At 50.2% G+C, this 16,912-nt stretch overlaps 2 protein-coding genes and 1 pseudogene across 2 annotated transcripts; 2 read left to right on the forward strand and 1 right to left on the reverse strand.

The window, feature by feature from the left end:
- Window positions 1-358: 358 nt before the first annotated feature.
- Window positions 359-4,561, reverse strand: LOC123104889 (7-methylguanosine phosphate-specific 5'-nucleotidase A). The gene is made up of 9 exons (XM_044526826.1): window positions 4,293-4,561; window positions 4,150-4,210; window positions 3,917-4,049; window positions 3,221-3,344; window positions 2,375-2,431; window positions 2,204-2,300; window positions 1,601-1,808; window positions 691-751; window positions 359-582 (listed from the first exon to the last, which is right to left on the reverse strand). Exons 1-9 carry the CDS (start codon window positions 4,527-4,529, stop codon window positions 529-531), a joined length of 1,032 nt encoding a protein of 343 aa, XP_044382761.1. The 5' UTR covers window positions 4,530-4,561; the 3' UTR covers window positions 359-528.
- On the forward strand, window positions 4,440-14,816 carry LOC123104888 (histidine--tRNA ligase, chloroplastic/mitochondrial). Its single transcript, XM_044526825.1, has 2 exons — window positions 4,440-6,030; window positions 14,472-14,816. The coding sequence occupies exon 1, from the start codon at window positions 4,612-4,614 to the stop codon at window positions 6,010-6,012; it is 1,401 nt and encodes a 466-aa protein (XP_044382760.1). The 5' UTR covers window positions 4,440-4,611; the 3' UTR covers window positions 6,013-6,030; window positions 14,472-14,816.
- A 1,570-nt stretch (window positions 14,817-16,386) lies between these two features.
- On the forward strand, window positions 16,387-16,525 carry LOC123109273 (uncharacterized; annotated as a pseudogene).
- Window positions 16,526-16,912: the final 387 nt, after the last annotated feature.

Genomic DNA, 16,912 nt, shown 5'->3' on the forward strand with positions numbered 1-16,912 from the left:
TCATTTCGTCACATGCTGACTTTAATATAATTTTGCCGCTAGAAAAACCATTGATTTGTCTGAATATAATGGTGCATTTGAAAAATTGTCATAGTCGTTCATACTTGGTCAGAATATGATTAGCTCAGGAGTGATGTAACAGCCAGGACACGCATAACCGAGCTGGGCGGCCAATTAGTGCTCACAATGCATGTGTTGGACAAGGAATATAATGTTATTTTTCTCCTAGTTTTATACTATGTGAATGTCCCCTTCACAATCACAATCTTTCTGTAGTTAAGCTGGCATAGTAGTATTTACTATTTTGTGAGCGACTTCGACCTTTTGTCCTGTGACAAATTTCTAAGAAGAGAGCACACAAGAAAACCATGGCATGCCTAGGAATTGGGTACATCATAATCATTTGATACAGGCTGCTGCCTAGCTGTACAAGTGCTTCTCATGAAGCAAGTTTACCAAGTTAGCAAGTTTCGGGCATAGATAGATAACCCAGATTTCAGGGTCTAGGTTCGGCTAAAGATGACTCGGTTAAGGACACAGATCAGACACAAGCTCAACAACTCCCCGCATCGACGCATCATTCTGCATAGAGTTGAATCACCATAGACATATGATGTGAGAACTGGGAACTAAACAAGGTGTATAACCATGATAATTAAAGTGATTGCAGTGTACTAAACCATATCTCACCAGATAAACAATGTCAAATGCCTTGGAGTAATCTTTCAGAGATTTCTCAATGTTGGTATTCCTGCAAAACCGGTCGTTTGTCAATTGATGCATAAATCTGTAGGAAAGTGAATCCTGTCACTCACACCTGTTATTAAACAAGATTTGAACAAAGCACTTGCTTTCCAAAAATTAGCAGTCAAAGTTTGATAAGAAGAATATACGGTTTCCTTGGTTAAAATGGTTTATTTAATGTTGATTAGTCACATGGAGTTCCATGTGACGCGATGAAATTTTGGCTTGCATTGGTTAAAAGGAAACTAGTACAGCACAAACATCAGCGTTCTTGTGATTGCTAAGCTTTGATGCAACTGCAAAGAAACTTTACTTTAAAGAAAAGACAGCAATTTATGTCCAGAGCTTGTTAAGTATATAAATCTGCAAAAAATTAATGAAGATGACACGTCTAACTCACACTTCTGCCAACAAAATAAGCTACTTATATTATATGACAAGAGTCAAAAGACATATGGGGAGAAGTTCAGCTTGAATTTTGGAAAGTACGTCATGGGTAGAGCAAAGTCAGGATTATATAAGCTTAGAATACGTCATGGGTAGAGCAAAGTCAGGACTATATAAGCTTAGAATACCCCCCCCCCCCCCCCTAGAGTATACAGTAGAAAAAAAATGTATATGACCCATTGGATTGTTTAGTAATTTACTCGGTTCATCGCAATAACTAATCAATTTCAGTATCAGCAGGAGTTGTCCCCACATTTTCTACGTAAATTCTATATATTGCAAATGACCAAATCCATCGAATATAGACTTAACCAGAATAAAAAATATTATGTGATTATTCTCAATATGTTTAATTGTAATTTCTTTGAATGAATCAAGCAAAAGGCAAGCAAAATGGAAATTCACATACAGGAATCCAGCAGCAATCCTGTTCTCGTAGTTTAAACCATCAGACATTCCCAGGTCTCCAATGTGATCTCCAAGTAGCAGCACGTTGGTCCTCTTTTTCACCAATGAATAGTCATCAATAGAACCATTTGGATCCCCCAGACTGTCATGCACTGGAGCTGCCATGTCCAAGGAATGCTCATTTTTGTTTAGAACATGAATTGTCTTCCCTGCATTAGACGTTATTTAGATTCTATGAGGTAATGAGAAGGTAAGAAAAATGCATACTTGGCGTAAACAAGTGTTATCATCAGTTTGAAAAGATTGTTTATGGAAAAGTGATAAAGGGTATCCATATCAACGGAGATACACAATACAAATATAGAGTGGTCTTTAGACAAAGGTCCAATGAGACAGTCAGGTAACAGCAAACCAACAACCGTACTTTTGGATCTTAGAGATTTCACATGTCACATATTTTCATAAAATAGAATTTGTTCAATGTAGGACAACTGCATGAAACTACTATTTTTTACGAGTTGGATATTATGAACATATATCCTGCATTCACATTTGGTAGAAACAATCCACGAATCATAGACACTTGTTGAGGATTAAAAATCACCTTTAAATGCTACAAGAGAACCCTCTTCATTAAAGACCATTCTATTGGACACAATCTTGATGTTCTTGAATGATCGGTGGAGTTTCTGCCGGAAGACCTAAAAGGTAGAGCAGGCGTGTCATCTGCAACGAAGTTCGTTCAACATTTGGTTTCGTTCCTTTTAGAAGTTACCTCCTCAATGATGTCTGCAAGTCCAGCCGAAAATACTAGCACTGGAATATCTCTAGCCTGAAAATTATATTTAAAGGCTTTATCAAACACTTATGTCTTAATTGTAGCCATAACAGCAACAGTTGCAGGGTTTTATTAAACTAGCCATAACAGAGGTTCATTCTTCATATCTCCCGAAAATGTTGTGATCTCAGGCAAGCCAACTTGATCTACCAATAATATCACTTCATTACCAACATATATGCAAGAAAAAAAAAAGAAATAAGCGCCAGAAAACTCCAGGAAACAACATATTCTTTGTTGCCTAAAATAACGTGTGCCTAGAATATGAAAGATTCCATCCAATGATATAAACAGAAGACGGGAAAGATAAGAAACAGACCAAGGGAAAATTACATAACCGCAATTTAGGCTCTCTTATGCTTGTATGAATGTGTCTAATAGCTTCAGCAGGATGATTACTTTACTTCTCAAATCCGAAGTCAAACTTGCTGAAACGCGAGAAGATGAATTCCACGCTCATATGCACAGCCAAAAGCAGCCTATGGTTCTTTTTTCACTCAGCACATGCATTCTTGTGGATACAAGTAATCACTCAACAAAAGAATCCAAAATAGCTATCCAAATGGTTTATAAAAGGGAGTGATGTTTGTTGCCTTCCTATTCGACAAATTCATCACGGGGATTTTTTCTCTCTCTTAACACAACAAAATAACTACCGATGGACTTAACCATACCAAAATAACCAGGGACAAAAGTAAATATGCATGTTCCGAATGAGTACACCATCAAACCCTTGGTCACTAAAACTGGAACACTAAGCAAACATTAGAAAGGAAATAAAACCTCCAAAAATTCAAACAGCTCCACCACTCCATCTCGAAAAGCAATTGCAGCATCAGCCACCGATTTCTTTATAGCATTTTGTGTAAGCCCCCCTTCAATAAGGAGACCATGAGTCTTCCCCCACCTGTAGCAAGTAATGAAATCAGGGGCCAAGGTACAATACACAGAATCTTTAATTGAAATGCATATTTTATTCGAAAGTGAAATCATATACTGGATAACAGGATCAATGGCATGAAAACATCAAAAGCGAATCAAGAAAACTACCATAAGAAACATTACTATTTCTGTTATAATGGGTTTCACATATATAAACACAAGTACATATTTATTAATGTGCATTTTCCTTTGAGAGAACTGTTTGTGAAACTGATCACACTTGAATTGGCGTCTGCTAACTACGAGGAGGCAGCAGAATACAAACTATCTTTAAAAAGACTTCAGAACAGCGCCTTTAAATAGAATAATATGCAATGCTGATATAAAAAACTATTAGACTGACAAACCATGTGGGTCACAAGAAAACTATCTTTAAAGAACGACCAATGTACAAGCACCACCTCTTGACAAAAAAGACTTCAGAACTAAACAATCATGTATCCAACATGTCATTGGACAAGCAGAACAGACACTTTCAGTGTTCACTTTACACGCTCCACATTTTGCTGTGGAAGACTTCCAACTACTGCTACTCACCATTCTTCCATGAGCTTGGCCTTCTCCAGCAGCGGGATGTCGGGGTTGATCTCGATGGGGTGGTAATGCTCGAACAACGCCTCCCTCTTGGCGTCGAACTCTTCATTCCCCTGTCTGAGCAGCCCATGGCTACCTACGACCACACATACACACACATGCCCTCAGGACAATTCAATCTCTGAAGTCCTAAGCTCCCAAGTCTGACGAGAAATCAGCAGAAACGAGGGGCGTACTCTGGCCGCGGGAGCCGTCGTACCAGTACCGAGTGAGCGTGCCGTCGAAGTCGGAAATCACCTACACCAATGGAAGAACCTATTCAGATTGCAAATCCATAGACAGAGGCCACATAGGCGGTGAGACTGGCGAGGGAGCGAACCTGCAGCTTAGCTGGGCCGGCGGCGCGGATGGCGGCGACCTTGCGAGCGAGCGCGTCGGCGTCTGCGACGACGGAGTCGGGGGCCCTGGCGCTGGAGGAGGACATGGAGGCTGGGAGGCGGCGGCCGAGGGGCCGCGGTGTCGTAGGGTTCCGGCGGCGAGGGGCGCGGGAGAAGAGGCGGCGGAGGAGACGGCAAGGGGATGGGGAGAGGAGCAGTGGGCTCGTCATGGGCCTCATTCCGAAATGGTGGGCCGGAGCAAGACGAATCCCTCCCTCTCTCTTACTGTAGGGCGTTTGTGTTTGTTTCCCTTGGGAGAGAATGTCGTCGGCGGCGCTCCGCCGCCACCTCCTCCGCATTCCCGCCCGCCGCCGCCGCCTCCTCTGCGCCTCCTCCTCCTCCTCTCCCTCGAAGCCGACCAACGGCTGCCATGGCTCCGCGGCGGCGGGGGCGGGGGTGGTGGAGCTGAACCCGCCGCGCGGCACGAGGGACTTCCCGCCGGAGGAGATGCGCCTGCGCACCTGGCTCTTCGACCACTTCAGGGAGGTGTCCCGGCTGATGGCGTTCGAGGAGGTGGACTTCCCGGTGCTCGAGTCCGAGGCGCTCTTCGTCCGCAAGGCTGGGGAGGAGATCACGGAGCAGCTCTACAGCTTCGAGGACAAGGGCGGCCGCCGCGTGGTCCTCCGGCCGGAGATCACCCCGTCCCTCGCGCGCCTGGTCATCAGGCGAGGCACCTCGGCGCCCCTCCCGCTCAAGTGGTTCACCATCGGCCAGTGCTGGCGCTACGAGCGCATGACCAGAGGGAGGCGCCGCGAGCACTACCAGTGGAACATGGACGTCTTCGGCGTGCCCGGCGTCCGCGCCGAGGCCGAGCTTCTCCAGGCCATTGTGCTCCTCTTCGAGCGTCTCGGGGTCGTGTCCTCCGACGTGGGGATCCGGCTGTCCAGCCGGAAGGTTCTCCAGGTGGTGCTCGACATGTACTCCGTGCCGCAGCACCTGTTCACTCCGGTCTGTGTGATTGTTGACAAGCTGGGGAAGATGAGCAGAGAGGAGATTGAGAAGGAATTGATCTCCACTGGACTGCCATCTGAAGCTGTGCAGGGCATCATCGATGTGCTTTCTCTGAAGTCACTGCCTGAGCTCGAAGAGGTGCTGGGCTCTGGTGGTGCTGAGGCTGTTGCTGACCTGAAGAAGCTCTTCTCCTTCGCCGAGCAGTATGGCTATGCCGATTGGCTATGTTTCGATGCATCGGTTGTTCGAGGTCTTGCATACTACACGGGGATTGTTTTCGAGGCTTTTGATAGGCAAGGGGAGCTGAGGGCGATCTGCGGTGGCGGGAGGTATGATAGGCTGCTTTCAACATTTGGTAGCGAAGATGTGCCGGCCTGTGGGTTTGGGTTTGGGGATGCTGTTATCGTCGAGCTGCTGAAGGAGAAGGGCCTTCTGCCTCATCTGTCGCGCCAGATAGACGACATTGTCTTCCCGTTGGATGATGAGCTTCAGGGACCTGCATCCTGTGTCGCATCCTCTCTGCGCAAGAATGGCAGATCTGTAGACCTTGTGCAAGATAAGCGTCTGAAATGGGTGTTCAAACATGCAGAGAGGTTAAATGCCAGCAGGCTGGTTTTGGTGGGGAAATCTGAGTGGGAGCGAGGCATGGTTCGTGTGAAGATTCTGTCTACCAAAGAGGAATTTGAGGTCAAGGCAGGCGAATTACAGTAATTGCTAGCCAATCTGGAGGTTTTCCTTCCAAACCTTGCCCATATTTTCTTCGTTTTTGTTGTCTACCTCTGTTAGTCCTCCCTTTGCAACATTTTAAGCTGTGCCTTCAATGCCATATTATAGAGTAAATATCATGGAACCATTATAGTTGAGGCTTATGTTAAGATAAGCGCAACTCCAAGAAATTGTGATCTAATTGAGATGAATATCATATTCGTAAGTTGAATTGTATACCGGACAACTGATCAATGGCATGGAAACATCACGAGTGCATCAAGAATACTACCATGATAAACATTTTTTTGTCAGTTGTGAACAGTTCTGTATATATAAATATAAACACATGAATTCAGAGAATTATTTGTGAAATTGATTGAACTGCCTTCTGCTAACTACTACTCCCTCCGTACCAAAATATATTTTAACGTCATATATTTTGGTACGGAGGGAGTAGTAGTAAGTACTCCCTCCGTTCCAAATTACTCGTCGCAGAAATGGATGTATTTAGAACTAAAATACATCTAGGTACATCCATACATGCGACAAGTAATTCGGAACGGAGGGGGTAGCAGAATACAAAATAATTCAGAACACTGATACAGTGAGCTAATATGCCTGACGAACTATGTGGGTCATAAGAAAGGTAGGCTCTAAAGGACGACCAACGTACATTCACCATCACCTCACAAAAGAAACTTCAGAACTAATCAATCATGTATCCAAGTTATTATCCCATTTATCATGTTTTGGATATGTAAATATAAACATTTATTAACTATTGTGCATTTTTAGATAATTGTTTGTAAAATTGATGGCACATGAATTGGCTTCTGCTAACTACTAGCAGTTAGCAATACAAAATAAGCTTACTAATACAAGACTAATATGCCTGATGAACTATGTCCGTCACAAGAAAGCAAGCTCTAAAGAATGACCAATGTGCAAGCACCATCACTGGAACAAAAAAAAGGACTTCAGATCTAACAACCAGTACTCAAGTTATTACCCCGTTTATAATGTCTATACTCTGGAACTCGCAACCTTGATCACATGACCCAAATGGAAAATCCGAGGCGCCATTACTGCGCTGCTCCACCCCGATGCGGGATCCAGCTTCGCCTGCGGGAAGCTTTGAATGGAGCTCTCCAGAAAAGGGGGAGATCCATTCCCCGACCAGCGGTCCGTCCCAGGTGCCGGCGACCCCGTCCCCCCCTTCGCCGCGCGGTCCGAGGAGCCCTCCCCGCTCCCCTCGCGGATCTGGCGCCTGCGACCCCGAGGCTGGCTTCGGACCGGAGGACGGGGACGCGCCACCCCCGCCTGAGCGCCCCCGTCTCAAGTCCATTGTGGTACGTGATTCCTCCTTGCCATTTCCGGCCAGCGACGATATTGAAGAGGGCTGGACGCTCCATCAATCCCGCAAAAACAGGAGGGCCAGTAGAGATCTGATGGGCTCCAGCCAGCTCTAGAGCCACCGACGCCGACGCTCCATCCCCGGTCGGCTCTCCTCAAAGGGCAGGGAGGCCTTCTTTAGTAGATTCAAAGGCCTCTGCTTCCGCTGCCTTACTTCTGAACATCGTAGAATTGACTGCCGCGACCCATTGCGCTGCATTATCTGCAAACTCCAAGGCCACTACGGCCGTGACTGCCCTGAAAATCCCCGCAACAAGGCTGCGCGCAAGCAGGGCGTGCGTCCGTGCGCCCAGAACCGGCCGGTCCGCGAGCGCCTGATCTTCCTGCCGTCCCCGACCCTGCGCCCGGCCTGTCCGGTCGACGAGCGCCTCGCCATGGAGCCTGCACCCCTCATCGACCACAACCGCCGCCCCCGCAACAGCCACAAGGTCATCGCGTCCTCGCCAGCCATCGAGCACCAGACGTTCCTGCTCCTCCAGCATGCCGTGGTCGTCACGGCGGTGGGCACCACGGCGCATGCCGCCAGTCCGCTGTCCATCGGCCGCGCGCTCGAGAAGGAGTTCAAGATCCCACCGCACCTTCTGCGCGTCACCAACCATGACCCCGAGGACTTCTTCGTCTTCTTCACCATGCCGGCGCACAAGGATCTCGCTGTGCGGCAGGGCTCGCTGTCGGTGGATGGCGTGCCCTTCCTGCTTGAGCCCTCGCGAGAGGACGCACATGCTGTCCGCCTCAAGTGGATGCTGCATGTGCGTGTGGTCATCGAGAAGCTCCCCATGAACCTCTGGACGCTTGAGGGGGCGGGGGAAGCCATTGGTGACAAGGTGATCGTCGATCGCTTGGACAGCCGGACGCACGAGCGCGTCGACACCAAGCTCTTCGCATGTTGGGTCTGGTGCTGGGACACTGCCCATATCCCCACTAGACGCACCATTTGGAAGCACGCCAGGGGGCGGGCCGCATCGACGAGATGCTGGGCCACTCCCCTCCGAGCCGCGCGGTGGCTCCTCCGCCTGAGCTGCTGCAGTTTGACTTGCTCCTTCATTTGGACCGTGTCGAGGACTGGACACCACTCTCGCCGCGATCCTCGCGCTCCCCGCAGAGTGGCATCCCCTCGGAAGACGACGAGCCCGACGAGCGCCCCTACCCCCGCACCGAGCCGGGCGTGTGGACTGTGCGGGTGGAGGACGGCAGGCCGGCGATGGCGCCTGCGCCTACCATGCGCCCGCAGCCTCGCGTGGCCTCCACGGGCTGCCGGGGCATGCCCTCGGGCGGTGGGGGGCGCGACCGCGACGGCGACGACCAAAGATACCAGCGACACACCTGGAAGGACACCCTCCTCGGCCTGGGACGGGCAACTGCTCCCCCCCGGCCAAGGAACGGCAGCGCAGCCGGACCCCGATCTCCCGCCATCGGCAAGGTGCGTCACGCGGAAGACACATGTGCAGCGACAAGACTCTGCCCCACGTCCCCGGCAAGAGCAAGGAACCGGCAACGCGCGCGGCTTCGACGCGCCCATCAAAGCCAAAGGGAAAGGAGACCGCGCCGAGCAGGCGACTCCACGACGGTGAAGGCACGAGCAGCGGCGTCTCCCTCCTTGCCCCGCCTCGCCAGCTCGCCAAGCGCACTGCACCGGCCCCTGGCGCAGACCCGGTGGCCGAGTTCTTCGAGGGCGCCCAAGACACCCTGCCTCCCCCGCCTCCCCGCGCCGACGCCCATGCTCCGGTGATCGACCAGATGATAGCCGCCAAGCTGGCCAAGCCACTCGCTTTCGACGCTGATGAAGGGGGGACAGCAGCGGCTCCCTGGACCTGGGGCCTGCTCTCTCCCTAGCAGTGACCGGCTGGCAGCCGGTCAGAGACAAGACACCCCTCAAGACCAGGGTAGTGCCCAAGCCAACTCGACAGAGCCTCAGGCAAGCCAGCAATCCATCACCAGTGCCAGTCTCCCAGAGGGCAACGCTGCGTCAGGTGCACGGGCTTGGGATCCTTGGCCCAAAGGAGAAGATGACGACCCAGGCAGCGGAGGCCCTCATTCGCCGCTTCGACGAACCGCTGACGGACTCCGACATTGCTGCCATAGCGAAGCTCACCTGCCTCGACCCCAGAGCGCTCAAGGCAATCGCCGGCGTCAACGACCACGTAGATGAGGCCCCGGGGCCCTCTGTTACCCCATGTTAGTTGCCTCCCGCAGCTCTCCCCGTCGACGACGACCAACATGGTGCTGGAGTAGCGTAGGTTCCTTCATGTGTCAAGATTGCTGTAACCGTAGAGTGGGTAGGAGGATAGTTGTTTGCCGGCGGGGTTTTGGGCCTATTGGTGGCCGTCGGCAACCCCAGGACAGTCCAGATGTGTACCTGTATTTCCTTTCAACGAGTGACAGTCGTCGACAAAATGGCCGGTTCCGCCTCTCTGTAGTTAGCATGATGAGTGTCTATTGGTTTACCCATGATTGACACTAACTGCCCCGTCATGAGCTGGAATGTCCGAGGCCTAAACACACCGGCGCGCCGTGCAGTCATTTGCGACACTGCCAACACACACAAGCTTGCAATCATGTGCCTTCAGGAGACTAAGATAGATTGCTGGTTGGCGGCCCTAGCTAGAGAGGTAGGAGGTGCAAGGCTTGACGATTGTGTCATCCTCCCAGCGATGGGGACGCGTGGAGGGATTGCAATCTTCTGGAACTCCACTCTTGTCTCCGTCCAATCTCAAGCTATAGGGCAATTCTCAATCACCGCCAGAGTAACGCTTGCAAATTCCGCGACTTCCTACTGGCTGACCATGGTCTATGGGCCTGCTGATGAAGTACGGAAGGATGACTTCCTTGCCGAGCTTGCAAGCGTTGCGCCCCCACCTGGCGAAGCGTGGTTGATCAATGGCGATTTCAATATCATCTACGAGGCTAGGGATAAAAGCAACATTAACATAAATCGCCGGATCATGGGAAAGTTCAGAGCAGCCATAGATGCAGCTGGTTTGCGTGAAATCAAATGCAAAAATCGTCGTTTCACTTGGAGTAACGAGCGACGAGTCCCGACACTAGTTAGCATAGATAAATTCTACTGCACCATCGCCTGGGAGAGCCTGTTCCCGACCTACCTCCTCCACGCAGCCTCCACATCTTGCTCCGATCACTGCCCCCTACTCCTGGCACCAACTACAGCCCCTCGACAGCCAGCCCGGTTCAGATTTGAAGCGTTCTGGCCCAAGCATCCACATTTCCATGAAACCTAGAGCGGGCATGGAATCGCCCCACGCCGGCGCGCTGCGCTTTCGCCAGGCTGAACATCAAGATGGCTCGGGTGGCCAAAGACTTAAAGATCTGGAGTAAATCACTTTTCAGCGATGCCAAGATGCAACTACACCTCACCACCGAAATCGTACTGCGCCTTGATGTAGCACAAGAAAAAAGGGCGCTCTCAGATATGGAAGGCATTCTAGGGCTAGCCGCAATCGAGAGGGCTAGAAAACGACAAGCCTCCCGAGTTACATGGCTGCGCGCCGGAGATGCCCCGGCCGCCTTCTTTCAGGCAAAGATCAACTCTAGAAATAGGAAGAAGTTCATCCACACCCTACATGGACCTACAGGTGTGACCACATCTCAGGAGGATAAGGAAGCACTGATCTATTATCATTTTAACTCCCTGCTGGGGACGCCGGCCCGTCGAGACACCACCATCCACTAGAACTCCCTCGACCTACCTCACCTGCAAGGGGGTGGCCTAGATAACCCTTTCACCGAAGAAGAAGTATGGCTCGCGATCAAATCCTCTCCAGCTGAGCGTGCACCAGGACCGGATGGCTTCTCGGGCATTTTCTTCAGAAGCTGCTGGACTGTCATCAAGGACGACATCATGGCAGCTTTTAGCCAATTCTACAACTTAGTTGGTACAAATTTTGCATCCATCAACACGGCCCTGGTGGCCCTGATCCCAAAGAAGGATGGAGCCTCCTCCATTGCGGATTTTCGACCCATCAGCTTAATCCACTCCATCGCCAAGCTTATTGCAAAGGTGCTCACAATGCGACTAGCCACGGTGATCCATACGCTAGTCTCCCCAGCGCAATCGGCCTTTCTCCGGACCAAGTGTATCCATGATAGCTTCCTCTACGTCCAGAATTGTGTCAAGGCACTCCATAGAAAGAAAACCCCGGCCCTGCTACTAAAACTGGACATTGCCAAGGCATTCGACAATGTATCATGGGAATACATATTAGAGCTGCTGCAAAAGCTAGGTTTTAGCGCTAGATGGAGAGATTGGATTGCCCTCCTACTCTCTACCTCATCATCGTCCTTCCTGCTAAATGGCATCCCCGGCCGGCGAATCCTCCACCGTCGAGGACTGCGACAAGGCGACCCCCTTTCGCCGTTTCTATTCATCCTAGCGACCGACCCCCTGCATCACATTCTACGGGAGGCCACCCAGCGGCAACTAATTGCGCCTATACCAGGAAGGGAACTAAAACTTCGTATTAGCCTCTACGCTGACGATGCGGTCATCTTTGCCAACCCAGTGCAACACGAGGTAGATGCACTCCTAGACATCCTCCAAGACTTCGGTAAATCAATGGGCCTGCATATAAACCCTTCAAAATCGTGGCCCTCCCCATTAGATACGAGAATATTGACCTACCGACTGTGCTACACAATTTTGGAGGCAATCTAGGACAGTTTCCCACTACATACCTTGGGCTCCCAATCACCATCACCCGGCTGAGGCTGGCAAACCTACAGTTCATCCTAGATAGAATCAAAGCCAGGTTGGCTGGCTGGAAGGGCAAGCTACTTCCCATTGCAAGTAGGAGAGTGCTGGTTCGAAGTGTTCTCAGCGCCATGCCAACTTTTGCGCTCACTATACTAAAAGTTCCAAAGAAGCTACTGAAAGAAATTGACAAGTGCAGACGCCGGTTCCTATGGAAACAGGACGACGAGCTGACGGGGGCCAGCTGCAAAGTAAGCTGGCCCGTGGTGTGTGCGCCAACCTCCAGGGGGGGCCTGGGCATCCCGGACCTGGACCGCTTCAGCCGTGCCTTGCGACTGCGATGGCTCTGGATCCCCTGGGTTGATCCGGACCGCCCATGGGTGGGCACGACACCACCATGCAACGGGGAAGACAAAGCTCTGTTTGCGGCTGCGACGACGGTAACAATTGGGGATGGTTCAACAGCCCTGTTCTGGCACTCCTCTTGGATCGGCCCAATCACGCTGGCCACTGCCTACCCAGCCCTCCTCAACCACTCCAAGCGCAAAAACAGGACAGTTCGAGAAGCTCTTAGAAACGACACTTGGATTGAAGACCTGAGACATGGAGACACGCAGCCGCTGCTGCAGCAGTTCATCCAGCTCAACCGCTTGATCATCGCCGCTGCCCCGGAGCTCCGAGAGGGAGAGAGGGATACAATCCGATGGAACCACGAGGAAACAGGCAAATACACATCAAAGTCAGCATATGCCATGCAGTTCCAGGGACGGATCCTATCAGCTTTGGATGAGCTCGTTTGGAAAACATGGGCACCAGGAAACATCAAATTCTTCGCTTGGCTGTTACTGAAAGATCGCCTCTGGACAAATGATCGTCTCCAGCGGCGTGGTTGGCCAAACAACTATTTCTGCCAGTTTTGTGTCCGCAACCTGGAGTCGACCCACCACTTGTTCTGGTCATGCCAAACAACGCTTGAGGTCTGGGGCTTGATGGGATCAAGAGAAGGATGCCGGCAGCTAGCTCCACATCACTCATGGCAAAATTTCAACTCTACAGCGATCATGCAACGGATGATCAGCAAGACCCCGCCAGCCAAACGGAAGGGCGCCAGCACGATCATGCTTTTGACTTGCTGGGAGATATGGAAAGAGCGGAACAGCTGCATTTTCAGAGGCAAGCAGCCGGCTGCAAGGGACATCGCCAAGGCCATCGAAAATTCAGTGCATCTTTGGCGGCAGGCGGGCGCAGCATGCTTGGAGAGACCCTTCTGGGATCCGCCATGAGATATAGGCCATTGTTTTTTTTTTCCACTTTTTCGGTCAGCAAAGCCTAGACCGAAGCTGAGCTTGTTGTAATCTTTTCTGTACTGGTCTTAGGACCTTCCAACACACCTTTGTTTTCCCACTGCTTTTTGCTAATGATATGAAAAGCCAGCGATTGCTGGATCTTTCAAAAAACACATGACCCAAATGCTTCGTCCCAGGGACAACAACCAAGCATTTGAAATTCACATGCTTCAGGAATGCAGACCTTTACAAAAGACTGAACAGATGTGGCGACATACTACAGAAGCAGATCAAACGATGTCGGCGTTCACTTCACACGCTCCACCCCGGCCCATATGTCAAACCCAAGAAGATATGTTCACTTCAACGGTTAACCGTAACCATACATTGTGGCTTGCACGCTAAATGCTCTGGTAGTACCAACATGGACGATTGCAACGATCATGTCTTTTGATAGCACTATCGATGTCGAGATCTTCTGACAAGGGGCGTTGATTTGGTGGACAGCGGTGACGAAACTGAGACATTGCGATAGCAAATCAGTAAGCCATCTCCCTAAGGTTACTAACTCAAAATAAAAATAGAAAACGAAGCAGAGTCAACCTGATAATGAATTACGAATATTATTCCGGCAAGCAATCGCAAAACGAGCAGAATTACAGTTTTGAGAATAAATATATGGATGGTTCCGGTGACGGTTTGATGGTAGATGTAGCCGACACTTGCAAAGATTCATGGGTGGCACCGGTGGCTAGCGTTATTAACCAAGAAAAACCCAGTCTAAACTGCAGTGCGTTGTGTTGTACATAAAGGAGGGGCAGGGGGCGCCCAAAGGGAATGAGTATCCAGAGACTTTCAGTTCCAGCACCTTTGGTTTGCCCTCTTCCTTTCTTCGATCGGTAAGCCCTCCTGAGTACCCCTCTTTCTACTCTCACATTTCTAGAAAAGAAATCTCGGGCCCTAAGAAAGGATCAAGAGCCATGTTCTCCCTCCCTCGTCTATTACTCTCTTCCCATACGTTCCCTTTAGTCGTCACAATGTGTTGTTCCTTCACGCAGGTCGCGGGCAGAGGCTAGTGGATGATGGCAACATGTGATGACCGGCGAAGGAGGGACATCGACGACATTGTCTCGAGGGACCAACCTAAACCTTGTCCTCGACCAACCTAAACCTTGTCCTCGACCATCGACGACATTGTCTCGAGCTACTTTTTATTATATACATCTATAGATAATCTGCGATGGAAAATTAGTCCCAAAAATGCACAGGCAGAAACATGTTAAGCACATGGGATTATGATGCTTCCTCCGTTTCTTTGTAGTTTGCATATAAGATTTGGTCAAAGTCAAACTTTGTAAAATTTCACTAGCTTTGTAGGAAAAGATATCAACATTCACATTATGAAATCAATATTATTAGATGCATGATGAAATTAATTGTCATAACATATAACTCTTTTATTGTAGATGTTGATAATTTTTTTCTATAAAGTTAGTTAAACTTTACAAAGTTTGACTTTGATCAAATCTTATATGTAAACTAGAAAAAACGAAGGGAGTAATCCACTGCAATGTCAAACACAGTCTAATCCTTCTGAGCTGATGGTTAACTCATTTTCTTCCGGAATCCGCATGCAAATGCGTGGCGTTCCCTGATCTTTGTTGTGTGGAAAACCAATATAAGCATCACACAGTAATTTGTAAAACGTACATACAACAGCAATTGACACCAAGTTTATGCTTGACATGTATGGCAGTACCGTCATAAGTTTGCATTGAAAGCTGGAGCCTCCCATCCCATGTGTAGAACTGACATGTATCTTTCGACAATAGCTTAGCTCAAACGGAAGAGGAGATAAATACGAAAGCTCGGATGGCATGCCTTCCTGCTTTCCTTCTTCCCTGTGTTTACTTTGCTTACGACTTGCTTGGTTTCCCGGCATTACGGTTGGCAATCTCAAATGTATGGGAACGAGAGGTATCAGGAACTTTAATATCGCCTCCCTCAATCCCTGCATTAGACCATCTGACTGCAGCAGGGATAACCACTTTGGAATCATCACGTATCGTGTCCTTTATGCTACTAGTACTGATAACTGGACCAATATCACGCGTTGGGAGGCAAAAGCCAGACCATACCGCTGTGACGGAGGACTACCGCATCCCAATGACACGGTCTGCCTCGAGACTGTGTTCCCACATGTAATTGATGTGACCGTTCTGTTAAAAGTGTAGGACCGTAGTTGCATCGTGACATTGTAACATAGTTGTATTCGTTGGAACTGAGGCGCAGGTTGTTGGGTAGGATATACTCTATTTCATGTATAGCTTGGAGTAGAGGACAAGTTGATAACCAATCAACCACCTGCGCCATATCTTGTAATCGCTTTGCCTATATAAACACGAAGGCGTCCCTGCCAGGAGGCAACACGCTTAACGCAGCCAACTCTAGTTTTTACATGGTCATCAGAGCACTTCTCGAGATCATCCATGGCGACACCTTCAAACTCCTTCCCATCCTCTCCGTTTGTGCACGCCGTCTCCGAGAAGCTCCGCAAGAACAACCAAGCCCTATGACGGGCGACGGTTCTGTCGGCGATCAGAGGTGCCCGCATGGAGCAGTACCTCGACCTCGATCACCAGGTGCCACCCATGCACCTTGAAGAAGCCACATCCGATGGCAAAACCAAGACGAAGAAGCCCAACCAGAGTTCCAGACCTGGTACGCTCAAGATCAGCAAGTCTTTTCTTACTTTCTGACAACTCTGCCCCGTGAGATGGTCGTCCAGGTCGCTACCTGTCATACGTCGGCGGAGCTCCGGAACACGATTGCAGAGATGCTTACGTCTCACACCCGTGCCCAGACTGTCAACGTGCGCATCGCCCTCGCCAATCTGCAGAAGGGGAATCCTCTATCACCGACTATGTCGGGAAAGTTAAGTCTCTGTGCGATGAACTCATCGCTGCAAGGAAGAAGATCGACGATGATGACATCATCTCTCACATCCTCGCTGGCCTGGACGAGGAATTTGATCCGGTGGTCTCTGCTATGTGCTCCAGAGTGGAGCCGATCACCGTGCCGGAGCTGTTCTCTCAGCTCATCAGCTTTGAGACGAGGATGAAGCTTCGCGGCGGAGTGTCGCAGTCTTCCGCGAACGCTGCCACCAGAGGCCACGGGCGCGGTGGTGACCGTGGCCGTGGCCGCGGCGGCAACGACAACAACAGTGGTGACCGTGGTCACCTCTACATCAAGCCTGGCGGCCGTGATGGACAAGGAGGAGGCGGCCACTACAACAACAATGGTGGCGGGGGCAACTACAACAACAATGCCCCTGCACCTAGGATCCAGTGCCAGATCTGTGGCAAACTGGGCCATCCAGCGTGGAAGTGCTGGAAGCGCTATGATGAAGCCTACCAAGGAGGAGAAGAGAGGACGGCGAACCTGGCAGCACCTCAGTGTGGGGTGGACACCAACTGGTACCTCGACAGCGGCGCCACCG

Source organism: Triticum aestivum, chromosome 5A (assembly GCF_018294505.1).
Source record: "Triticum aestivum cultivar Chinese Spring chromosome 5A, IWGSC CS RefSeq v2.1, whole genome shotgun sequence".
Classification (NCBI taxonomy): domain Eukaryota; kingdom Viridiplantae; phylum Streptophyta; class Magnoliopsida; order Poales; family Poaceae; genus Triticum; species Triticum aestivum.

What these genes read in the sequence shown, in the direction of transcription:
- LOC123104889 (XM_044526826.1), bottom strand. Translation starts at nt 4,529, where the DNA reads ATGAGGCCCATGACGAGCCCACTGCTCCTCTCCCCATCCCCTTGCCGT. An exon ending in CGACGGCTCCCGCGGCCAGA is followed by an intron (nt 4,050 to 4,149) that starts GTACGCCCCTCG and finishes GTGTGGTCGTAG; the next exon opens with GTAGCCATGGGCTGCTCAGA. An exon ending in AGCTGTTTGAATTTTTGGAG is followed by an intron (nt 2,432 to 3,220) that starts GTTTTATTTCCT and finishes TATAATTTTCAG; the next exon opens with GCTAGAGATATTCCAGTGCT.
- LOC123104888 (XM_044526825.1), top strand. Translation starts at nt 4,612, where the DNA reads ATGTCGTCGGCGGCGCTCCGCCGCCACCTCCTCCGCATTCCCGCCCGC.